This window comes from Maylandia zebra, linkage group LG22 (assembly GCF_041146795.1).
Source record: "Maylandia zebra isolate NMK-2024a linkage group LG22, Mzebra_GT3a, whole genome shotgun sequence".
NCBI lineage: Eukaryota > Metazoa > Chordata > Actinopteri > Cichliformes > Cichlidae > Maylandia > Maylandia zebra.
Window position 1 is genome coordinate 37,110,123 of NC_135187.1, and position 20,216 is coordinate 37,130,338.

General features: G+C 43.2%; 1 protein-coding gene across 1 annotated transcript; it reads right to left on the minus strand.

Moving 5' to 3' along the window:
* Positions 1-1,222: 1,222 nt before the first annotated feature.
* LOC101473557 (uncharacterized) lies at positions 1,223-18,982 on the minus strand. The gene is made up of 2 exons (XM_004561034.4): positions 18,828-18,982; positions 1,223-2,935 (listed from the first exon to the last, which is right to left on the minus strand). The coding sequence occupies exons 1-2, from the start codon at positions 18,889-18,891 to the stop codon at positions 1,308-1,310; spliced, it is 1,692 nt and encodes a 563-aa protein (XP_004561091.3). The 5' UTR covers positions 18,892-18,982; the 3' UTR covers positions 1,223-1,307.
* Positions 18,983-20,216: the final 1,234 nt, after the last annotated feature.

The window sequence follows — 20,216 nt, forward strand, 5'->3', positions numbered from 1 at the left end:
CTTCCTTTAGCACCAGCAGACTTTCTTCTACATGGATGGATCAACATGAACGAGCAGCAGCCCCCCTCTAAACTGATGAGAAGCTCAACATTAAGCCCGAGTTCTCTGGGATCCAGAACCTTCAAACAGTCATAAAACCTTATTCAGGACGTAATGCTGTTAGGCTGATGTGGTCTGTCCAATCTGTTACACAGAACGTGATTTCACAGGCACGAGTCAGCTTCATAGGGTTAAAAACTTCCTATATCAGAAAATTATTTTGACACAGAAGGAACTAAGATCACCCTGGTATGAAAAGAGGACTGATTCATCACACTGATGCTGAACTGTGTGATGGCTCATGCTGACAAACAGAAACAGATTTGGTCTATAGTCGGTGTTTCCTGCAGTGTCACAGAGTGAAGACCAAATACTTTGAGTTTCTGTAAGTGAAAATACTCATAGTATGAAAGTAACGTAATTTAACATAGTGTGATTAAATATGCTAAACTCCTGCAGAAGAAGATGAGCTGATTCTGAGGGGGTCAGGTGTAACTCATTCAAATTGCAGCATTTTAAACAGGTTTGTTTTTCTTGTATTCAGACAATGATATAATTTTGATGCAATATTTGATAAAACAAATTTAAAAAGTGAGGCGGATTGTTTTCATGTATGCTCAGCCACAAACATTTAAATCAACATACTCGCTTCTTTGGACAAATCTATTCTACAGGTTCATTATGAAAATACAGTAGAACCCCGACTTACGAAATTAATTCGTTCCCGAGGGTCTTTCGTAAGTCGAAAATGTTTGTAAGTCGAAGCACCCATCGCGCCTTTTGAGTGAAAGATAGGCTATAGGCTAATTGCTAACTACAACAACAATACGTCGTTCAAGTGGAACAGCGAAGCGCAAGTACGAAAGCCAAGGGGGTTGTCACATGATTCGGAAGGCATTGTGGTTATTGTAGGCATTCTGGGCTCAGCCAATCAGAGCCAGCGGATTTCGTTACGCGAGCATTTTGCTGTAACACGGGCAGAAATATTGCCGTTAAGTGCCTTCGTAACTTGAATTTTTCGTTAAATGGGGTATTCGTAAGTCGGGGTTCCACTGTATTGCACATCCCAGAGTCTTTTTGTTGCTGTCAGGATGCAGCACTTAAACCTTATGCAGGAAGATTTAGGCTCAATGCTCTATATTTTCAATATAAATGACAAAAATGTATGTAACACTCAGAAACATACTATGAATCACTACAGCTTTAATATTAAGTGACTTATGAATATAAATCTGTGGATGTGATCAGAGCTGATAAAGCGTCCAAGCTTAAACACAGGTGTGGTTTTTAATAAGTAACTTCTTATTGAATCCTTTACCGCAGATGCTGCACTTATAGAGTTTCTCCCCTGTGTGAATTGTCATGTGTTCAGTCAGATGCACGTTTTGTTTAAAACTCTTTCCACAAACTGAACAACCAAATGGTTTCTCTCCTGTGTGAATTCTCATGTGTGTCTTCAAATTGCCCTTGAGGCTGAACATTTTACCGCACTCAGTGCAGCTGAAGGACTCCTTCAGAGGAACTGTCTTCTCACTTTGGTTCTGGCGGAGCTGTGATGGCTCGCCGACACACCTGTGCGTTTTGAGCTGCGTATACCAGGTGAACCTTTTGTCACAAGCGCTGCAGCTGAACCGTTTCTCCTCTGTGTGGACAGACATGTGCAGCGTCATGCGTCTTTTGTGCGCAAATCTTTTATCACAAAAAGGGCAGGTGAAGGGTTTCTCTCCCGTGTGAATTCTTACGTGAAGCTGCAGTGTTCCTTTCTGGCTAAAACTCTTCCCGCAGAACGAACATTCAAACGGTTTCTCTCCTGTGTGGATTCTCATGTGTGCCAAGATGTTCCCGCTACAGCTGAAACGTTTCTCACAGACTGAGCAGCTGAATGGTTTCTCTCCAGTGTGCGTTCTCATGTGGCTGATCAGGTGGTCTCTACGGCAGAATGTCCGTCCACACTCAGAGCAGCTAAATGCCTCCTTATCAGTACTTCTTATCTCACTCAGAGAGACAGCGTCACTCCTCAGAGAGTTTAAATGGGGCAGAGATTCTCCAGGTTCCTTCAAAGTTTCGTGGTTTGCTTCAGTCTCAGGTTCTGGGGCTTTAACATCACTTCCTGGTTGTAAGGAAGTGTCTGGATGTAAGCTCCCGCCAGGTCTTGACCTCACATGAATGCCACTGCTGACCATGTCGCTAACCTTGCTGCGGCCTTTTTTCAGTCCTGTGTGGATTTTCATGTGCCTGCTCACGTCACCACTGTACCTGAAACTTTTCTTACAGATGGAGCAGCTGAAAGGTTTCTCTCCTGTGTGAAGTCTCATGTGGCTGATGGAGTTTCCTTTCTGAGAAAATGTTTTGCCACAAAAAGAGCAACTAAAAGGTTTCTCTCCAGTGTGAATTCTCATGTGTGCTTTGAGGTGTGGCTTTCTGCCGAACCTCTGACCACATTCGGAACAGCTGAACGATCGCTCAATGTTACAGTTAATGTCGATAATAGTGAAGTTGTGGTTTTTCCGGCATTTTTGACCTGACTGAGGTTCCTTGTTCTGCTCCCAGTCACCGTCACTCACCTCGGTCTCAGAAGAGTCTGAAGCTTTGTCAGTTCCTGGCTCTGAATGGCTTTCTGAGTCTGAGTTCCTGGCTTCTTTTTTCATTCCAGTCTGATGGCGATGAAGCTGCAAGGACTCTGGTTTCTCCTCAGCATCTTCTTCATTTTTCACGGGACTGAATGTTAATATGGTGACACAGGCCTCCTGCGGACGTCGAAGCTGATCTGCGTCCTGGCTGCTCCAGGCTTCCTCCTGCTCCTCTTTGATGTGTGTGTGCTCTGAGTCCAGGAGGGGGCTCCACTGTTGCTGCTCTTCTTCACCAACAATCACTTTGCGGACATCTGACGGTAAAACTGAAACACAGATAGGACAGATGCTAACAGCTTGTTAACTGAGTTCTAACATGATGCTTTAAGTTAATCTTTACAGGCCTATAGCAGCGAGGATCTGTGCAACAACCTGCTAAACTGTTCCTGTATAACAGAAAGAAGAGGCGTCCTGGAAATGTCAGGTATATGATATTAAACTATTAAACTATACTTTGGTGTGGTTACAAACTCCGATTAATTAATTTTTTTCTATATAGTGCCAAATTACAACAACAGTTGCCTCAAGGTGCTTAATACTGTAAGGTACAATACAATAATACTCAGTAGACAAAGCAGATAAATAAGGAGTCAAACTGTTTCTTGGATACTACAGGCTTTTCTCAAGAACAGATTTTAAATCTGCTGATTATTGATGTTTTTGTTCTTTTAAGAACAGTTGTCATATACACATATTTGTTTTTAAAAAGAAGATATCTGCAAAAAAGACAGCGCTATTTTATAGGTTATTAGTCAGACGTTATGTGAAAGTAGGCAAAATGCTTAGAGGGATCTGAAGGCATCCGCGCAGGAAGTGACCAGCAGGACGAAGCAACCAGAGAAATGAAATGAAAGCCAGCGGTTTCTGGCAACAAAATAATGGTCAGTGACTGAAAGTGAGGCGGCCTCAGGCTGAGATCATGTCAGTTCTGATGTGAGTGATTAAAGAAGCTACCAATAATACTGACTGACAGTCCAAATCTTACTCTTTCCCTTAGAATGTTCCAGCCCAGTTGTTCTCTGAGGTTTGAAGACTCTGAGAACATCTGGAGCCTGAGCAGGAGGGGCACAGGAGGTAGTGCGCGGCTCTGAGTAGTGATGGATGAAGCGAGGCTTCGTGAAACACTGAAACACTTGGGCTGGAATTCAATCGAGCCACAGAGTGACATCTGCTGGCCAATTTGGCCATCGCTACATCTTAACAATACTTTCCTGTGAAACAGTGATGCACTGGATAACTGTGTCCATCAGTACAAACAAGGACAGAAAAATAAAGACAGCAATCTGTGACTGAGGATGAGTGTGCTTCAGCAAAATTCTCTATCAAAACATTTGTGTTTCTCACCATCGATGTCTTTATAAAGTAAAACACACACAGAAGAGACAACTATGTTTACTGTAATAATCACAGGGTTACAGTTGCTTTTGGGCTCAGTTGGCTCAGAGACTCTGGATGTATTTGCTTGACTTTCAAGATTTCTGGGAGTTAACATCTAACTTAACATCTCATATTCTGACCAATCATAAAAGACTATTTAACACACATCTTTAAATCAGCAACTTCAACCTCTAACCATGAAGAAACTTTCCTGAACTTTAAACTGCTCTGGATTTTCCAACATGTAACACTTGCATGGTGTTTTAGTCAGTGTGAGTGTGGCGCTTCGGTCATAGTGAACCTGCACAATGGGATCAGAACGATGCCACCTTGAAATGAATATGAAAAAAATATTGAAACTGAAATAAATGTACTGAAAAATTGATAGTGAAAAACAATTGATTGAAACCGTCATTTTTTTTCAGTTTCACTCTGCTGGCACTGTTTTGGCGTCCGGGGGCGCGCTGGGGGGCGGGGATTCCGACCCGCATATATTTGCATATATTATGATGCTGACCAATGACTGGAGAAAACACTGACGTCGCAGCTGCGGTCACGGACAAACTTGCACGTGTCTGTTCGGGAATGGCAGCGTTTACATTACCGACTATTTCAAAGTGACAGCCTGAGGTGTTCTTCAGTAAATTGGACTACCAGACAGGAGGACCTGAGGCTCCACCGCATTATTTTTGGTAAGCTAAATGTGTTTCAGAATCAGAATCAGAATCAGAATACTTTATTGATCCCTGGGGGAAATTATTTTTTGTTACAGTGCTCCATTTTAAACCAACATTAAGACAAGACAGACAATACGCTAACTAAGAATAGTACAATATATACATATATATACATACATACATACATACATAAGTCACTCATAAATAAATATTTGGAAAAGAAACATGTGTAGTTGTAGCAGCAAACAGTGTGTTAAGTGGATGCGTTGTACAGGGAGATGGCCACAGGCAGGAATGATTTCCTGTGTCGTTCAGTGGTGCTTTTCGGTAATCTCAGTCTCTCACTGAACGAGCTCCTGTGACTGACCAACATGTCATGGAGTGGGTGGGAGGTGTTATCCAACATTGTCTTTATCTTGGACAGCATCCGCCTCTCCGACACCACCTTGAGGGAGTCCAGCTCCATCCCCACAACATTGCTGGCCTTACGGATCAGTTTATTAAGTCTGTTGGCATCTGCGACCCTCAGCCTGCTCCCCCAGCATGCAACAGCATAGAGGATCGCACTGGCCACCACAGACTCATAGAAAATCCTCAGCATTTTCTGGCAGATGTTGAAGGACCTCAGTCGCCTCAAAAAATAGAGACGACTCTGGCCCTTCCTGTAAAGTGCTGTGGTGTTTTTAGCCCAGTCCAGTTTATTGTCAATGTGTACTCCAAGGTATTTATAGTCCTCCACAATGTCAACACTGACCCCCTGGATTGAAACAGGGGTCAAGTGTTTCCTGGTCTTCCTGAAGTCCACGATCAGTTCCTTGGTCTTTGCCACGTTGAGCTGCAGATGATTCTGCTCACACACGTGACAAAGGAGTCGACCACAGCCCGGTACTCTGTCTCATCATCCCTGCTGATGCATCCAACCACCGCAGAGTCATCAGAAAACTTCTGAAGATGGAGGTCTTTGTGCAGTGGCTGAAGTCTGTGGTGTAGAGGGTGAAGAGGAAGGGGGAGAGGACAGTCCCCTGTGGTGCCCCTGTGTTGCTAATCACCTTGTCAGACACACACTGTGGGAGACGTACATATTGTGGTCTTCCTATCAGGTAATCAACAATCCAGGACACCAGAGCAGCATCCACCTGCATCGCTGCTAACTTATCACCCAGGAGGGTCGGCCTGATGGTGTTGAAAGCACTGGAAAAGTCAAAAAACATGACCCTCACAGTGCTCGCCGGCTGGTCCAGATGGGTGTAGACACGATTGAGCAGGTAGATGATAGCGTCCTCTGTTCCGAGACGAGGCTGATAAGCGAACTGAAGGGGATCCAGATGTGGTCTTACTATGGGTCGCAGCTGGTCCAGGATGAGCCTTTCCAGGGTCTTCATGATGTGGGAGGTCAGTGCCACGGGCCTGTAATCCTGGGGGCCACTGGGACGTGGCGTCTTTGGTACAGGGACGAGGCATGATGTCTTCCACATCACCGGGACCCTCTGCAGACTCAGACTCAGCATAAACAGTTTATGAAAGACTCCACACAGCTGGGGGGCACAGGCCTTGAGGACAAGGGGACTCACTCCGTCTGGTCCAGCAGACTTGCCTGAGTGAAGTCTCCTCATTTGCATCTCAACCTGGTATTGAGTGAAGGTGATGGGTGGGGGAGGGGTGTCAGGAATCTCACAGGAGGCAACATGTGAAGAGAGAGGCTGGCACAGTGGTGTGGCTCTGGATTCCAGGCTGACTGCAGGTGAGGTTGTGGGGGTGGGAGCAGACACTGTGGTGTCGAATCTATTGAAAAACAGATTCAACTCGTCGGCTCTATTCTCACCTCCCTCAGCTCCCCTGCTGTTGGTTGGCCTGAATCCAGTGATGGTCTTCATGCCCCTCCACACCTCTCTCATGCTGTTCTGCTGGAGTTTCCACTCCGGCTTCCTCCTGTAATTGTCCTTAGCCTCTCTGATCTTGTCCTTTAGTAACACCTGGATCTTCCTCACCTCCTCTTTGTTGCCCCCTCTGAAAGCCCTCTTCTTGTTGTTGAGGAGGGCTTTGATGTCCTTAGTCACCCACGGCTTGTTATTTGGGTAACAATGAACAGTCTGAGCTGGAACAATGGAGTCGGTGCAGAAAGTTATGTAGCCTGTGATACACTCAGTAAGCCCATTGATGTCCTCGGCGTGAGGCTCACAGAGTGTTTCCCAGTCGGTCACCTCGAAACAGCCCTGTAGTTCCGCTATTGCCTCCTCTGACCACCTCCTAACAGTCCTGGTGGTCACAGGTTCCCTCCTCACAATTGGCACATAGCGGGGGGTGAGGTGAATCAGGTTATGATCTGACCTACCAAGTGGGGGGAGGGAGGAGGAGCTGTATGCATCCTTGACGTTAGCATACAGTAGGTCTAAAGTTTTCTCTCCCCTGGTGGGACAGTCCACATATTGTTTGAATGTTGGTAGTGTATTGTCCAGTGATACATGGTTGAAGTCACCCGAGATCACAATAAAGGCACTCGGGTGCTGAGTCTGTAGCCGAGCTATGGCAGAGTGGATAGTGTCACATGCAGCTGTGGGGTTAGCAGAGGGGGGAACATAGACAGCCACCAAGATGACGTGAGAGAATTCCCTGGGTAAATAATACGGCCTGAGTCCAACAGCCCACAGTTCAGTGTCCGGGCAACAAGTCCTTTCTTTTATTGTTATGTTGGCAGGGTTACACCACCGGTTGTTAACTAAAACAGCAAGCCCACCTCCTTTACGCTTACCGCTAGCGATGCTGTCCCTGTCCGCCCGAACAGTGTGGAAGCCTTCCACGGAAGCATTCTCATCGGGAATGTCCTGGTGCAGCCATGATTCGGTGAAACACATCAGGCTACACTCTCGGTATTCCCTCTGACTCCGTACCAGTGCTGAGAGCTCGTCGATTTTAATTGCCAACGATCGCACATTTCCCATCACGATAGACGGCAGACACGGTTTAAACCTCCTCCTCGCTTCGAGCCTCCGCTGTCTCACCGTCACCTTTTTTCTTCTCTTCTGTCCTTGACCTCTGCATCCCCGATGTGTTTTCCTCCAAATTTCAGCTGGTACTTCTGCGGGCCTGGCCAGCGAGCCGGCCGGCATCAGGGCGATCAGCTGATCTCTGGAGTAAACAGTCCGTGCGTGTAGGAGATGTGCCGCGGTCCCGTTCCATGATAAAAGTAACAGTTCCACGGCCACCAGAAGAACAAAAACTCTCTCAATCCACATGATTGAGTAAGAGATAGAAAACGGAGGAAAATACAAGTCAGAAAAAAAAAGAATACGTAAGAAAAAAGAGCTAAACTAAGAGAAAAGCAGGAGCGACTGTAACAGGCTGCACGCTGGTTGGCGTTTGTAAGCTAATCCGTAACTAAGGTCCTTAGCTAGATACCTAGATAGCTAAGGACCTAGCTAGCTGAGATGACCACTCGGCTGTCGGGGAAACTAGTTTTGTAAAGTTCGTTTAGCTAACCCGTGCAGGTGAATGAATTTACCCTGACTAAAGAAATCAAGAGAAACGCACCGGGCTGCTCAGTGACTAACCACGCTTACTGTACTCTTATTATGAGTATTATACTGTAAGAGCAACAGGCTGTAACTCCAAAATTAACTGAAGAAAACAGTACAAAGGTTAAAGTACCACATGTGCTGTCAGTGAAAGCTGCAGCTGTTTTATTGATAAATTTAAAGACAAAAAGTCAAAAGGATTAATCACCCCTGTAACTGTGTCACTATACATCAGCATTAACAGGACCTCAGTTTGGTGTTTCAGGAAACTGCTGATCTCAGACCTGCACAACTATGGCGTTATTTTTGTGCCACTCTTCTGAGCGCACGTAAAAAAAATTTGCAGGTGCAAGTGTTGCATTTTGAGGAGAAATTTATTTTGAGCGAAGAAAAGCTGAATTTGAGTGAACAAAATTCATTACTGCGTGCAAAACATGTATTTCAGTGTTTGCTATTATCCACACACACACACACACACACACACACACACACACACACACACACACACACACACACACAGCAGCCCCTCTCACTCAGTTTTTGCATTTGCGCTCGCTCGCAATGTGTTGCTCGCGCTCTCAACATTTCTGCCAGTGCGCGCTCAACTCTTTCTCTACACCGTTATATTTGTGCCACAAAACCAGCCAATCACAGACTTGGATGCAAAAAAATCTGATTGGCTGTTCTGGTCTCCAATCAGCTCGAAATGATGAAATGCAATATCCCAGAATGCATTTCGTCCAAAACTCAAACGAGGCAGTGGCGGAGGAACGCAGAGTGGCGGAGTTTGAAATATTACTCTGTCTGGGTCACAAAATAAACTTTTAAGATATTTTCATGCGAGAATGTTTCTGTGTAAACTTCTAATATCTGCTCGATTCATCAAGACATCACATATTTGCATAAGTGCTCTAATGTCTCCTACAGAGACACGGGTGTCCCTAAATTTAGCAAATATTAGCTTCAGGCTAGCTTGCTACGACGAATAGGCTAATACCAGCATTTTACCACAACTTCACCAGATGTAGCTAAAAAAACTAAACTAATGTCCAGCCCAGTGGGACAGCAAGGAAAGATGACAAAAATATTTACTTACCTGCGGTTTAGAGGGTCAAGCTGAAATTGAAGCAGCCATTGAAAGACGGGAAGAGAGAACGATGGCAGCTTGGTCAGCACTAGTGGCCTCTATAATGTATGCAAATACACGCAGGTCAGAATCCCCGCCCCCCCAGCGCGCCCCCGGACGCCACAACAGTGCCAGCAGATTGAAGCTGAAAAAAAAATTTGTTTCAATTAATTGTTTTTCACTATCAATTTTATTTTCACTTTCAATACAAGATTTTTCAGTACATTTATTTCAGGTTTTTTCAGTTTCATTTCAAGGTGGCGTCATTCTGATCCCACAGTTTTTGCGTTATTCCCAATAAAAGCATCAGTGGGAATAAAGAAGAAGGAGAAACATACTGAGGATGAAGTCACTGCTGCAAATTACATTTTCTGTTGAAAGTAGAAAAGATTTGGGAACAGACGAAGGCAAAGCTGTTGTATTTTCTCACTGAAAGCAGAGGCGGTTTTTAGTAAGTTTCCAGTGCAGCGTGCCTCTCTCTCTGTCTGCTGGAGTGTTGGAGCGCACCCACCAGTCTGTCTGTCTCTAACCTATAAGCTAGTAATCATTCAAATAAGACATTTATATATTATGATATATAAATTACATATCGATATAATGTTCTAGATAGTCTAGTCTTCTGGCTACTATTCACAATCCACAGGAAAAATAATAAGAGAGAGAGGGGATTATTTTGTTTTGCACATGCACGTATAATTAATTGAAGTTGTAGTATAAAAAAATATGAATTCATTAATTCAGAAGTCCAAACGATTCTGAATGTTTGCTCCCGGCAATATAACACTGAATATTTCATCAGTGACGTGTGAGGTTACCTTAAACACAGCCCGGCAGTCTTTTTTCTCTTGAACAATAAAATATTAAAAACTGTCGTGAGTTCACCTGGTGATATTCTCACGCACGAGGCAACTGCGAAAACGGCAAATAAACGAATGTTGTTCACAGCACAGAAAGAGTCAACCATCATTATCGTTCCCCTCGTGCAGCCTCACAGCTAAAGTGTGCAGGTTACTTTGTGTGCACTCAAATGGAGTCGAGTCAACCAGCGCTACCTGTGTCACAGCCTCCTATGGAACGCCAGCACTGACATGATGAATTAATTAAATACACCATTAAATAATTAATAAAAATTGGAAATAATTCATTAAATAAATATTTACAACACACTTAATTAATTAATAACACATTTAAATCATTATTGACAATTTTAATTATTTAATGATGCATTTAATTCATTTTGGCACTTTTGTCCCCTTCATGTCTCACCTTGAAATCATTTCATCTGTCAGCCTCACCCATCAAACTCAGGGGGCGGGGTTAATGCTGCCACTGCAGCTTCTCTAACATTTGATTGGTTGTCGTGCAAAGCAAGTCAAGACAGGTCGATCCTAGATAATAGATTGCTTGTGTGGACTTGGGGCAGCCAGGTATCCCAGAATGCATTTCAAATCACAGGCAGCAATGGTTTTAAAATAACCTGTTTTTCTGTCACCAGCTACACTTTTAACAGTGTTTTCGCCGCGAATGTCACACGTCTGGTCAGGTTGTCAACATAGAACGTGTTTGCAAAAGTGCTCAGGTGCTTTCAGAGACGTCACTCGCTCTGCGAACAGTCAGCTGACAGAGAGCACCGAGCTCACAGCCCCGGTGTTCCAGCTTCACTGTTTGTTTGTTTTTGTCTGTTTGTTTGGGGTTTTTTGTTTTTTGGGGGGGGTTACGTTAACCGGTTTGTTTACATATTCCACTCTCCGTGTTCCACATGTTGCATTCGCAGATTCTCATTTTCACCGAACGATCGTCTCTTTCCGCCTGGTCTTGTGTCTCTGTGCTTCTGTAACATAAAGAACGAGCTGACATTTTTCTCACGAAACCAGCGATCAGCTCAACAGGCCCTCAGTTTACCTGCATGCATCCTCCTCCTCATCTGTCAGCTGTTTAACACCTGCTGCTAATTCAAGAAACACGCCTACGTTACCTGGTGATAGTCACAGTTTAACTGGGCAGCCGGTACTCGATATAAAGCAATGTCAGCGCATTTTTCTGCACAAGATAAGTAAATATAGTGTTTTCCCCGAGCGCAGAGCTGCTGGAGCTTGTTTCCTTACAGAGCACTTTATAGGCGAACAGCTTCATCAGCGGCTGATGTCCAATCACAGCTTTGAAACCTCAGCTGAGTTTTAGCTCTCAGTGGTTAAACGCTGGACTTCATTCACTCAGGTTCTGTCTGTCGGGTCACGTTTACTTCGCTGTTTTATTTACAACTGAGCAAATCGGTTTGGCTGAGGTTAAAGTTACGTTTCATAACTGCATAGTTTCACAGACGTTTAATGGTTCACTGGCACATGTGTTAGACTGAACTATTCTGGTGTGTTTTGGATTTAACAGTGAATTTTGAGATTAAACTGACATTTAAAACGTTTTTATTGAAAGAGGAAAGAGAAGAGAAGGCGCATTTCCACCGAGAGGAGCAGAGTTTGCAATAGAGATGGCACGATACCACTTTTTTATGACCGATACCGATATCACAAATTTGGATATCTGCCGATACCGATATGAAGCTGATATAGTGTTTTTTTAATCAATAAAACTGTTTTTTTAATATCTTGCTGCATTTTGTAGAAGTTCATACTCAAGTTTAACTAAACAACAACACTAAAGCTATTCTGTTATACCTGTATGTAAAAAACACACTGCACCCAAAATATTTCATAGTTCAGCAAAACTGATCAATCTAATAAACGTAAACCTGCAACATCCTCCCTACTCTGGTATTTTAAAGAGTACTTACCAGAAATATTAAACAACCTAACTAATAGGGCTGCAAACTCCCAGCAAAAAGAAAAAATAGGGAACCACCCCCCGCCCTCCACCTCATGATGCTTAATCGATGTAATCAAATTTAATTTGATGCAGTGTGAAAAAATGCACAGAAATCAATTATTTTTCAAGAATAATTAAACAGATTCAACATCTTTCTTCAACAGAACTGCAGACTGCACAGATGGTTCCCAAAGGAAAAAGTACTATAGCTTACTAGGGTATATTAGACTTAACAGTTACTATATACAGTAATGGACTTCTATATATTTTACATCAGATTAAAACTTTGGGTGTCAGATTCAGATAATTATTTATTAAAAGCTCGACATTTTAAATGAGTGTCAGTTTTGGCCGGCGGTCATAGGTTCTGTCCAATAATATGACGCGAGACTGGAGTAAAAGACATCCATGGATTGGCCCTTTTATTAAAGAAGGAGCATGATAAGAGCACAAACACTAACTACAGCTAGTGATGTGACGTTCTGTATCGAGGCTTCGGAGCGTGTGTCGAGTAATGGAGGGGGCGTTTCCGCGAAGCGCGTATCGAGGCTTGCTTCATTTATGGGAGGAGCTGAAAATGATGACGTCCGCAGCCTCGCTGCCCGGCTGTACCACGTGACTGGTTCATGAAGTGGTTCGAACTTTGCCGCGAGATATGACAGCGATATAAACCCCTCAGACTTCATTCAAAAATGTGGGTGTTTGATGGAGAGTTGCGGTTAGTGAGAGTTTGGAGACCGTATGGAGGTTTATGAGAGTGAGGAGAGAAAGTCAGGAGAGAATGGAGCCAGCTAAGAAGAGGAGGATGTCCTCCCCTGTGTGGGAACATTTTGATCTTATTCCTCCCAACAAGGTATGTAAATTTCTACAGAAGATGTATTTTCATGATACTGATGGTGCAATAAAACTTATGTTGAGCTGTCTTGACTTTTGTACAAGGTGAAGTGTTTGCTATGTGCCAGGGAGCTGGGATATAACAACAACACCTCATCCATGCTTAGGCACTACAGAGCTTTGCATGAGAATAAGAGGAACACCGATTGTGGAGCAAGACCAGGTGAGCCATCAAATGCAATGATAATATAGCATGCAGTAATGTTACTAAATGATATAACAATATTATACAGCTGTAATAAGTTACGTGTGTGATATTTATATCTGTGCTTTGTCTTTATTGTCTTTCCTCAGGAGAACAATCTCAAATAGATGAAGACCTGGTCAGCATGGTGATCGAGGACTCCCAGCCATTTAGCATTGTGGAGGACAAAGGATTCAAAAGATTTGTTAAATCATTAAATCCTAGCTATGTTCTCCCCACTAAAAAGGCCATAAAAGCAGTGAAAATTTAGTTTTTACAGAATAAAATGTGAACAGGCAGGACTGAGGCTCAAAGCCTCAGTGTGTAGCTGTCCATACCTCAACGTTACAAAAGCACAACTACTGTCCACACCCCAACCACACCTCACCTCACAGTAAATGATCATTTCCATTTTAAGCATTTCCAAATAATCATTTCCCATACTGCCACTATAAATATACACAGTATACTGCCATCACTACAATATAGATGTTTTACACACTCCTTTTGTTGTTGACATTTACAGGCTGTGTGCAAAAGGCCACACTCTTCAAATTCATGCCAGCTATTATTTTTACGTCCAGTAGGTGTCCTGCTAGAGCAAATGAAGCTTCATGAAGCTTCGCGTTGGGGTGAACCAATTGGATGAAAAGCTTCAGTGCTTCATGGGGCTTCATCTGCCCATCACTAGCTACAACTAAACAAAATGGCTTCCTTTTATACTCTACCTTTTCAGGTGAGCATCCGGAATAGCCCAAGTACGGGGGTTAACTAATCAAAATGAACACATAACCCTCCACACAAACAAACATACAATAACATTAAAGCACATCACAAACATATACATATTTCCAACACATACTATAAACAGACCAATAACATAAGCTTCACTCATTTCTATCTAAATTAAAACCCTCTTTAACCATACTCCCTAACCCGGCACACTGGTCTGCTCCAAGAGCTCTTAAACAGGTGATTGAGCCGCTTTCACTCTTTTGCTCCACATCCTGCAAGAAGCAACCAGGACAGGTGAGTACCTTTACAAGTTCTCATTTCACATACGTTTAGGTTATTGATAAATGATTAACTGCAAGCAGCTCTAACTTTGGCTCTTCTCCGACACAGGTAGGATGGCCAGGTCCACTGTCTCTTTTCCGTTACAAGCTGTCAATTTAATCGTGTGTCAAATAACCTAATAAAAGACTCCATAAGAACTAATGTGTTTTCTTTATTACCCTATTTTAAATTCCCAATCCAACAATTTATTATTAACAATACCAACCAGGTAATGGAACCCCTGGTCTCCATTACAATCAGAATAAGAAAGAAAAGTATGTCTTTGTGCCCCCTTTTCCCTGTTCATGCCCTATCGGCCCCCTTGGCTAAACTTTGCTAGATCCGCCCCTGCACAGTTACCAGCCGTCAGCTGTAGAAAAAGATCCTGGTGTAGAAAGTAATATTAAATAAATCCTAACAACAGTCAAGCTTAAACGTGCTGCTGTTGTTCAGCCACTGGTTTCCTCTTTCTGGCGCAAAAACAAAGAAGAGAGACGATCAGCTGATCATTGATCAGTTTCATGATTGAAGTAGCAGCAGGAGAGAGAGAGAGGCAGTCGCTCCATATATCGGTTGTTAAGCTTAACGCTGGAATGCTTTACAAACATTCAGAGATGAACTTACACACTTGCTTTACTTCTCTCTGGGATCACTTCCTCAGAGATGAAATGCCGGTTTGGTAGTGAGGCTACAAACACACAGCCGCTCTATCACGTGAGCACACTGCTGCGACGTGCTACGGTTATGAGCCGAGTTACGCCGTGTAGTTTAGTGAGGTGCTTTTTTTTATATTTAATGGATCTGATTACATCTTTTATTTCTCTCTGATATCCGATCCAGTAATTTGGGTCAGTATCAGACCGATACGTAATATCGGATCGGTCCATCAACAGCGTGTTCATCATGCAGACTGCAACCTGCACAGAAATATTACATCTGTTTTTTAATAGTTATTCAACTGTATTCTAAGCACAGTTTAGAGTTTACTTAACTAAAAATAAATGAGGTTAACATATGATTTGTGTGTTTTTTGGGGTGTTTCGGTCATGTTACGTTTACCTGTCAAAGGCTTGTTAGAAACTATGAAACACATCGTGGCTCAAGAGTTGGGAGTTCGCCTTGTAATCACAAGGTTGCTGGTTCGAGCCCCGGCTTGGACAGTCTCGGTCGTTGTGTCCTTGGGCAAGACACTTCACCCGTTGCCTACTGGTGGCGGTCAGAGGGCCCGGTGGCGCCAGTGTCCGGCAGCCTCGCCTCTGTCAGTGCGCCCCAGGGTGGCTGTGGCTACAATGTAGCTGCCATCACCAGTGTGTGAATGACTGGATGTAGTGTAAAGCGCTATACAAATACAGGCCATTTACTATTTACATCGTGCAGACTTCTGGATGTTAGAAGAAAACTAATACTGCTCATGAAGGAGACTAAAGGCAGGAAGGTGTCCTTTAAAACTAAACCTGTTAATAGGACCTCCCTATTTATATCACAGTTAATGATATAGCACGTGTATTTCAGTAATAGCCTGCTGATTTCAGTGGTGAACAGTCACACAGCTCCGTGGGCGTTATCTGTGATACTCCTTAACTATAACTTATCCAAGTTAACTTCAGTTAACCATTCAGACAGTCAGACGGTTCTTTTGCAATGAAAAATCTAAACACCCATGTCACTGGTAGGTTTCCAGCTGTTTACATTACAGCTGCTTATGCAGTAACCATGGTAACCACAGACTGTGAGTGGCTGGATCTACGCAGGTCAGGCAACAATTTTACATGTATGATCTTAAAACAGGACACAGCCACTATACGTGCTGGCCTCATATCAAATGTGAAGGCAGACTGAGTCTATGTTTGACGTTTTTTATATCTAATCTTCCTCTCAAACATTTAAACAGCAGCGAGTCTGCAGCTGAGGGAATACAAACTCAAACTGTTCGAACAGGTTTGTTAATTTGGTGATTTATTAAATGTGTAACTGTTATTCTAATCTGCTGCTGAGTCTCTTACACTGATGAAAATGCAGAAAACACAGATCACACCTGTTCAACCAATCACTTTCATTCCACTTTGATCTGGACAAACTGACGCTTCATCTCTGTTACAGTGTTGCTATATGTTTGTGTTCTTTATGCTGTAGATTTTCACGTCTCTGGAATAGTTGGCAGTAATAAGGATGATTTTCTGTAAAATCATATAGATATGAGCCGTGACATATTCGTAGATGACAGTTAGATAGTCAGCTGGGAAACTCTGTGTTAACTCAGAGCTGAGGATATCGTGGATATGCTGACCTCGCTCCGTGGTGTACAGGGCCGTTTACCCTCATGATTAATATTCACAATAAAAATATTAGCCGAACATCATGAAGTCTGTATGTGTTTCATAGTGTCGAACAACCTTTGTACAGTTAAAGCCAGCAGTTACTACATGACAGAAACACCAACGTTATCTCTTTTATGTGTTTATACACAGGTCACGCTGATTACTGAACAAAAACCTAAAGATCAGCTGTTAATCGAATTTATTTGCTCTCTCTCCTCCTCAAACATGTTTTTGATGTTAGTTATAATTCAGAATTATACTGAAACACGTAGGACACATAAGAACATCAGGAAATAAAACACCGATAAATATAACCTCAGTAAAAGAAGTCAGCGGGGGTTACTACAGCTGTGTACCGGGGCCTGCGCTTTGTCGGTGGGATTGCTTGCGAGGCGAGCGGGTCTATCCCACGCTTTGCCGTGAGACTGGGCAGACATCTCCGAAATCATCGAAACACTTTTGCAAAGAGGCTGTATCTTGACAAACCGACCAGACACATGAAGATTAAACCACTACATTCTCCTCTAAAAAAATATTAAAACGGTATTTGGTAACACACAAACAGGGTTTTTCAAAGCTCAGTTCTGTTAGCTTCCACATGCCGGTTGTTGTGTGCTAGAAACAATGGCCACCAGGCCAAAGCAATGGTTTTGACTCGATCAGCGTTAACCCCGCCCCCTGAGTTTGATGGGTGAGGCTGACAGATAAAATTATTTCATGGTGAGACCCGAAGGAGTCAACTGTGCCAAAATGAATTAATTAAATGTGTCCAAAATATTTATTTAATTCATTATTTCCCATTTTAATTAATTATTTAATGGTGTATTTAAATAATTCATTATGGCATTCCTGGCGTTCCATAGCCTACAGCCACATTAACTTGTGACAAGCATCTGCACCACGTTTTATTCCTGTTTCATGGACAATACATTTGGAACTTTCAGTGTTTTCTGTTCTTGTGTCTTGCACATAAACCTTAAACCAATGAAATGGTATTGTGTACTTACTGTCAGCCTACCTACATCAGTAAGAAATGCCGAATTAGGTGATTTCTAGAACTTTGTGTATATAGTTTGGCAAATCGTTTTCAAACTCACCGCCGTCTTTCGCTACTCAGGTTAAACATGATATATGAGTCACTTAGATAACTTAAAATGTTATTGTTTGGCTTTTTTCAGTATTTTATTTGTTCCTGAGTAAATCGGTTTGGCTGAGATTAAAGTTTTTACACAGCTGAATAAACGTCAAGCAGACAGCTGATCATCAGAAGTGTGAGATGCTCAGAGTTTACTCCGGTGTCCTGTTATATTTTAGATAGAAGGAGTTTATTAAACTTCACCGAAACAATCTGCAGATTTCATTAAACTTTAATAAACTATCATCTTGTCTTTATTTTTAGTTAGCACCTTAAACACTTAAAGCTGTCAGCTAATGATAGTTATATAAGAGCAGATGCTGCTGGTGCAATAAGCTGTACCTGTACGTCCAATGGATGATGATCTGATTAGTCGACTATCAAAATAACCGTTTGTGGCAGCCCTAGTGCGCAGCAATCTGCAGTAACTTTAAGCATGTTCAGCTGCTTCATTCTACAACCTGACTTTGGATGAGTGACTGTGGCAAGATACAATTTCTCTACTCGACGTGGTGATAGAGGCAGGTGCAGATGTGTGTTCATCTGGCTGCAGGCTACGGCACTTGGCCACAGGTACGTGGAGTGCACTCCACCTGAGACTGCTCCAGCTACTGTATGATCCAGCGACAAAAAAAGGACCGTATGCAATTTTTGGAAATTAAATCACGAATACTGTTAACTTAGAAAGTTTACGTTTTAAAGCCAACTCGGGTCAAAAGTCAGAAACACACCAGCTGGCACACCTGAGTCACTCGCGCTACGGAGCAGTGTTTCGAAACATCTGAAGCTGCACAGCGTCTGTGTGCAGCTTCCATCCCCAGCTCTGAGGGGTTAGCCTGCTCCGTGGACTGTCACTTTTCCCCGCAGCGCCTCTTTGCTCCCTCACGGAGATCGTCAGTGTCTCACTGACTCACTAAACAGCCTCTCATCCAGTAACAAAAGCCTCTGACGGCGGACAGTCGGACAAAGACATGTTTTCTTGTCGGACTTTTTGACCACCGTTGTCTTAGCTGGGCAATAGCTTAGCACCGCGGTTCCGGTAGATAAAACCGAGCAAACCTTCGCCCTGCAGCTTCGGTTCAGGGTCCAGAACCACATCCGGGACTTCACGGTAGCGGTCCATGTCTGCTCCGCTCACAGAACCGCAGAACACCCAGCGGCTGTTTATCTGTTGTTTGAGAGACGTGGTTTGCTCTGCTGCAGCATCGATAAAACGGGCTGATGTTAGAAAACTACTTCCGGGCGCGATTTTCACAGTAAAATAATCTTTCAAGTTTTTTTGTTTTTTTTTCACTTTAGGTTCAAGTAAATGAGAGGATGTAAACGAAAGGAGTTTACATCCTCTCATTTACCACATTTCATTCTTTGTTTTTTATTATAAGTAATAGTAGTAGTGGGAGTAGTAGTATAATTATTAACAAGTAGCTGTCACATATATGTGACAGCTGATACTCAGCTGTCACATATATGTGACAGCTGAGTATCAGCTGTCACATATATGTGACAGCTGATACTCAGCTGCAGTTTGTTACTGTGCTTGTTGGACCTTCTCGTTCAAACACCAGGTTGATGCTGCCAGCGTCTCCTCCTCCTCCTTCCTGCTACATGTGATAGAAAAGACTGTATATAAAGGACAGAGGCACCGTGAGGTCGCCCACGTTTAGTGCCTTTGGCTTTGTCTCATGTGAGGGTTACATAAGTTACATTTGAGAAGCGTTAAATGGAAAATGTCAAAATGAATAACAAAGGCATTTTAAACCATTTTAATCACATTGGTCAATAATGAATCATACTGTGCAGCACCTCAATGTGACGCGTTATACTGCAAACAGACAACAAAGACAGAAAACACTGAAACTAAACCGACATTAAACATGAAAACATGTCACTACAAACGATGTTCATGTAACACTAAAGTATGACAAAAACAAACTGGAATGTGTGGCTCACTGTGGGTGCATTATCCATGATGCAATGACTCAAACATTCATTGCAACCACTTTAGTAAAGTTGAAATCTAAAATAAATCATCCGTGCATTTTCTTCCGCTTATCTGAAGTCGGGTTATGGAGCCGACAGCAGGGGCGACCCGACCCCCCTCTCACCGCCTCCTCAAACTTATCTGGAGAAACATCGAACCTTTCCCAGGACAGCTGACAGACGTAATCTCTCCAGAGTGTCCCGGGTCTACGCCGGAGCAAATCAGCTCCTGTTTTTCCGACTACTACTGGAACACAGTCGATGCGGAAGTGCGGAGCAGCTCCGAGGTAAAAGGAATGCAGCACTAAAGTCAGGTTTAGTGGATGAGTGCTGTTGTGAGTAACTGAAGGAAAGCTGGACATGTTGTTGTGCAGTCTTGACTATGCGCTCAGAACCAGAGGCAGTACATCATCCCACAGACAGTATCTGCTGTGGGTTGACCTTCTGAGTGGCTCTGATTGGATGCCC